The sequence below is a fragment of the Cariama cristata genome, unplaced genomic scaffold (assembly GCF_000690535.1).
Source record: "Cariama cristata isolate BGI_N322 unplaced genomic scaffold, ASM69053v1 scaffold7033, whole genome shotgun sequence".
Classification (NCBI taxonomy): domain Eukaryota; kingdom Metazoa; phylum Chordata; class Aves; order Cariamiformes; family Cariamidae; genus Cariama; species Cariama cristata.
The window spans coordinates 19,894-25,505 of record NW_009607707.1 but is presented as its reverse complement, the minus strand read 5'-3'; the positions used below and the strand labels follow the sequence as shown (position 1 = coordinate 25,505).

The window sequence follows — 5,612 nt, the reverse complement described above, 5'->3', positions numbered from 1 at the left end:
AGCCCAAATGATTCTATGATTCTATGTTGTTTGAATGGCATAATTCTCCATTCTACATTTGGATCTGAAAAGATGAAAGCCCAGTGCCCCATCTCAGAAAAAGGGCTCCTAAGTACTACTGTGTTTCAGCTAGGAGACCTTCTTATCTCTTCATATACAGTGAGATATACTACATAAGCACTGTTAAAAAGGCATTAATACAAGGTCGATCAGAAGGGTTTGATAGTATTTGTGTTACTGAAGAGCTGTAGATACGTCTAGTACAGCAAAACAACTGAAAAGCAATCAAGTTGCAGCTCTGTATTGTAATCAAAAGCTATTAATAGCAAGTCACAGCAGTCAACAGTAATTAATGTATCGCTGTTTGAATATATTGGAGTGGCTTATTTCTCTAAAGCTGTTTCTCTTGTTCTTTCTCAGTGCTGGGTTTTAAATACTTCAGAGTAGCAATTTTACTGTAAGCAGGCTGATGTAGGCTCTACTACACTGAGATCTTTGGGATGTAGCATAATATCCAGATAACTTCGAGATGGTGGAAGTCTGTTGTGGAATCCCAGTTTGAACTGGCACTCGATAACCACAGGTCAGTTTGCATGAAATGCATGTGGGAGCTCTTATTTAAGGACCTATTAATGGAACTGCTTCATGTGGAAGTGCCAGCAGAAGAGACTGTGGAGTAAGTAGACAAATCAGTCAGATGAATAGAGAGTTCTTACAGATCTAAAGGAACTTGGCCATGAATTTGCTCAACTACTAACTGGTATATACCCTCTCATTTTAAAATTGTCTTAGTACCTGAGAACTGGAAGGTGGCAACTGTGACTCAAATGGGCTCCAGGAGAAATCCAGGGAACTACAAACCAGTAGGACTGATGTCTCTACTGGACAAATTAGTAGAAACTCTAACAGACAGACTTAGTGGAACACAGGAATAATAGAATGTGTTGAGAAAGAGTCAACGTGGCTTTTGTAAAGGTAAGTTATGCCTCACCAACCTCTTGGAGTTCTCTGTAAGAGTCAACAGATATATTGGAAAAGGACATCCAATTAATATAGCACTTGAATTCAAAAAATGTATTTTGACAATGTCCTTTACTAAAGTGTGCCAAAGAAATTGCACAGTTGTTGTGGAGGGAAGGAATGGTTCTCATATGGATAAAGAGCTGGGGATGGAGGGTAGGCGTATGTTGTTAATTTTTATTATGGAGGGAGATGGAGCTCTGTGCTTAAGGATATGTTGTTGTTCAACACTAAGAAATGATTGGGAAAATAGAGTGATTAGTAAGTGGCAGCTTGTTGGCAAGTTGAAACTCTTCAAAGTAGTGAAGGACTGTAAAAGAATCTTGTGAAATTAGTGACTTGGTGATAAATTCAATGTGGATTAATATAAAGTGATGCACATGGGTGGAAAAATAGTTTGTGCTTCACATGTAAATGATAGGCTGCTGGCTCATTATTGCTACCTGCGTACAGGATCTGGCTATTTTAATAGATAGATACGTGAAAACGTTGGCTCAGTGATGGTCTAGAAATCCAAATGAAATTTAAGGATTGTTAGAAAAAAGATGTAGTATGTGTTTGCCGCCTTTTTGTCTTTTCCCTAGGTAGCTGCTGTTGGCATCTGTGAGAGGCAGGATGCCGTACTAGAGGGACCTTTGGTCTGACCTGATACAGCTGTTAGACTAATGCAGTGTTCTGGGAATACTGCCTGTCGTAGGGGGTCTAGAGGGCATAATGAAGCAGCGTTTCCAGGTAGGGAAATGTTATTCATTGTTGTGGTTTTTTGGGGTGGAGATACGGACCCAGACTTTAGAGTCTTGAGGAAGGAGGTTGTCCTGTCCTGTCCCTGCCACCCCATCAGTTCCACACTGCTGTCTCATGTATACCAGGAATAATTTGTTTAGAGTTTAGATGCTTTGGAATTTGATTTTTGAATTGTTGTAATATCGATTGACATGACTCTTGCTCTCTTACTGCTTTTCTTCTCACACTAATGTTTTCATTTCATGAAGCAAGTGCTAAGAGCCAGTTGTATCCGCTTCAGGGCAACATCTTTCTCCTTGCCCTTTAGACAAAGCAATGATAGCATGACTTGCAATTCAGGTATAGCTATTTGTGGCCTCTGCCCTTGAATGCAACAAGATGACACTTGTCCTTGAACAGCTTTGTCGTTTCCTAGGGAATGTTAGATCTCCAGGGGAAAGCAGTGATTTTGTGCAGAAATTTGATGTCGCTTTGGCAATATCGGGTTAAATTGTTTTCAAAGTTCAGTGGCACTGTGTGGTTTATGATGCAGTTGCTGGTGTTGGGAAGCTAGTACCCCACCTTTGCTACCTTGCAAGTGCAAATTACACTTCAATGAACTATTACCTTTCAGTGCCACTCATAGGCTTTCTGCCCCTGTCTGGTCCAGCTTTGGGAGCTGGTTGTGTTAGCTTCCTTTCCCTGCATTTTCAAACTTGCTTGTGACCCAACGCAGACGTCAGGGGTGTTGTTGTCTTGGTGACCTACTTGCCTTGCGCTGGGGATGATCCTGGTGCTTGCAAGACAAACTTGTGTTTGTGTTTTGACACACACCCTGTTCTGATGCTATAGTTAACAACCAACCTGAGTGAGACCAATACTCTATCATGCCTGTGAGCCTGAAGAGTAGGTTGTATGGGCTGGTTGGCTGTAAAGCTGCCAAAGATACCTTAGGATGAAAATCCTAATTAAATCAGTTTGAGTCAATAGTATCCTGCATGCTGTCTCTTGGAAAACCTCCAGGAAATTGTTTCACTAATCTGAGAAGAGAATAAGAAAACTCTCTTGTAGAAGAGGAAACACTGCGCTTCATGCGCCTGTGATTCTATAATGCCGTTTCAGCAGGCAGATTAAGGTAGCGGGTGAGTGTCTGAGGGCCACCATAAAACAGAGCATTTACTTGCTGGTAGCAAGTTTCTGTGAAGAAAAATTTTATTGCAGTGAGGTCAAAAGGCAACTATAAGCAACTCCTGCTACTATTCAATTACTGCAATGATGTTTACATTCAGACCACTTGTATTGTTACTTCTGTGCCAAAAGTCATGGAAAATATACAAACAAGTGGTGCCATCAGAGCAAAACCTTCTCTGTTGCATTATGCATGGATAACAGAAGCATGCACCTAGGCTGAGAGAGTCTGCGTTGGGTAGATGGGGTGGGCTGGAGTGGTGGGGCTCAGTTTCTTTCTCTCCTTTACTCTCCCCTCCTTTATATTTCTCAAATGAAATCTGAATCTGGTATTTCCGACACCTTCATTTCAGACGAGTACAAGAGAGAAACTTTGTACATAACTGTATGTGCAGAGCATCACAAAGAAAACCATAAGGTAGCTCTGTGTTCTGGAACAGAACATCACGGTCAAACAACTTTGCTAAAAACCAACAGGAAGTATTGGTGCCTGGATAGAAATTAGTGCTTGGAATATGGGATTTTCAATGGATTAAGTGACCAAATGTTGCTGCCTATGCCAACATTAGGGCAGCTGGCCTGAGGCACTGCAAAGTGGCCCTATTTATTTGAAAACTGCTACAGATTTGTGTGTTAGAACAGCGTGGGTGGTGTTCTCCGGCCCGGCGAGGAGGGGAGGCAGCAGCTCTCCTGGCAGCAGCAGAGATCTGATGGAGCGTGCAGGGCTCTCGTCTGTGGGGAGGTCACTGTGGCAGACACCTCCAGAAGGGTGAGATTACAGTAAGAAAAAAAAGAATTAGGATTTTTTTAACACCAAAAAAATGGATTCAGTTAAATGAAACTTCTTGTTCATAAGAAGAAATCAATGGGGACCATGTGACTGTGCTATCAAGCTGAAACTTGCTTTTTCTTTTTCAGCAGCTCTGCAGATAGGCAGGTGTTGTAAAATACATTTGCACCAACGCTGCTCAGTCAGGGTGACAGCATATTTACAAATTTTCATACTTAGAGCATCAAACTCTGCAATAAAGTAGAAATTGGTGCCAGACCATGAACTAGCAGGACATTATTTTCTGGGATGTTTATGGCCGTCCTTCGACTTTTGGCCTCCAGGCTAGGAACAATGGCAATTCCAGCTATCATCAGCTGCCATTGCCTTGCAATAAGTGAGTGTCTGCTATCTACGTGTGAAGTGATGGAGCAGTTGTCAGTCTGATTTTAAAATCTTGAAGTTGTTTGCCTGGTTAAGTATGGTCTCTTCATCCCTGTGACATATATAAAAGGATTTTTTTAATGCCATGTTTAGGCAAAAGGTGGAAGCTAGCAGAAAACCGTACAAGGAAGTTTGGAAGAGACTTAGCTTAAACTTCTTCCTCTTGCTTTTTTTCCTTTTACCTCTCTTTTTTGCATTTTAAAATTGACAAGTGTAAATTTCATATTTTTCCCTAATATTTCCTTCAAGATAAAAGTATTGATCATAAATGTTGAAATAGATGAATTATGGAGATATGCTTTCATATATGTTTAAAATGTACGATTTTTAGCAATTGTATCAGCTTGTGTATAATGTCTGTGCAGCTCTGCCTTGGTACTCTCTGTGGTTGTGTTTGCCAACAACCATCAGTGGAGAGTCGAGGGAAGCTGGCAGGAAACTGTGTGGAGGAACAAGTATGTTCTGTTTGAATGGACCAAAGAAGGAGAACGAGGCAGCCTGGATACTGGAAATGGAAGTAAAGTGGTTGCATTTGGAGTAAAAGGCTTTGGAAGAGAGGAAGACATCAGCTTTCTTGGCCTTTTAAAACTTTCGGCTGCAAGGAGTCCTATATTAAGGCATTAAGTATACTTGGCTTTAAGGTTTAAAGAATATTTCCGCTGAACCAAATCACCCTTAAAGAAACCTGTTCTAGTTCAGTGTTTGGTTTTTTTTTTCCCAGTAGTTAACTTTGAATAACCAGACTATGGCTATATGGCTGTTTATTTTCACCTGTTCGCAACCTATGTCTCCAAAAACAACTCACTGTCTGCTGGGCTGCACAGCTCAGCACTGGGAATGATCCTTTGGCCATCCCCTCTCCCACCATATCAAGGCATAACAGAATTTCGGTGGGGTTTGTTCATGCATGTAGAGGTTTATTAAAAGCACTGTTAGTAATTTTGATTGCTGACATTTGAACTATTCTGAAGGACAGTTTTCTAACCTAAAGTTTGAGAGATTTTGTTCTTTCCTGTTCTTCAGTGATAAAAATGCTTGAATCAACATGGTGTGAGCAGGAGACATTTACTTCTACCTCTGAAGTGTTTGTACTACTTCTGTTGCTGGATCACTTAAAATGTTTTTGTAGTTTATTTCTGGTTATAATTAACATGCTAGTATGTCCAAGTCAATGAAGCTGGATGAGAAGATTGCATTCATTTCATGCTAATTGTGGTGACTGACGCTTACTGGGCTGTATCATTAGGACAGCATTGTATTATTAGGACAGCAAACCAATCACTGTATAAATACTTTCCTGTGTGTGGTGGGATTTTTTGTGTGGCTTTTTCTGATGCCATTATCATGGCCTTGATATAATAACTTAAATAGAAGGGTGTGGGAAGTAGTAAAGCTATTACAGAACATGCACATGGAAAAAAAGCCTTGACTCAAAGTGTTGAATCATTTGCCGCACAACTACTTCCCC

The 5,612-nt window shown here is 40.8% G+C and overlaps 1 protein-coding gene across 1 annotated transcript in view; it reads left to right on the top strand.

The window, feature by feature from the left end:
- Positions 1-4,509: 4,509 nt before the first annotated feature.
- The window catches only part of LCMT1 (leucine carboxyl methyltransferase 1), a gene marked incomplete at its 5' end in the record, with an annotated part of 10,951 nt that continues 9,848 nt past the window's right edge, over positions 4,510-5,612 (top strand). Inside the window, one exon of the mRNA XM_009696833.1 lies at positions 4,510-4,661. Coding sequence (XP_009695135.1) covers positions 4,510-4,661 — 152 coding nt within the window. The remainder of the gene's footprint in view (positions 4,662-5,612) is intronic.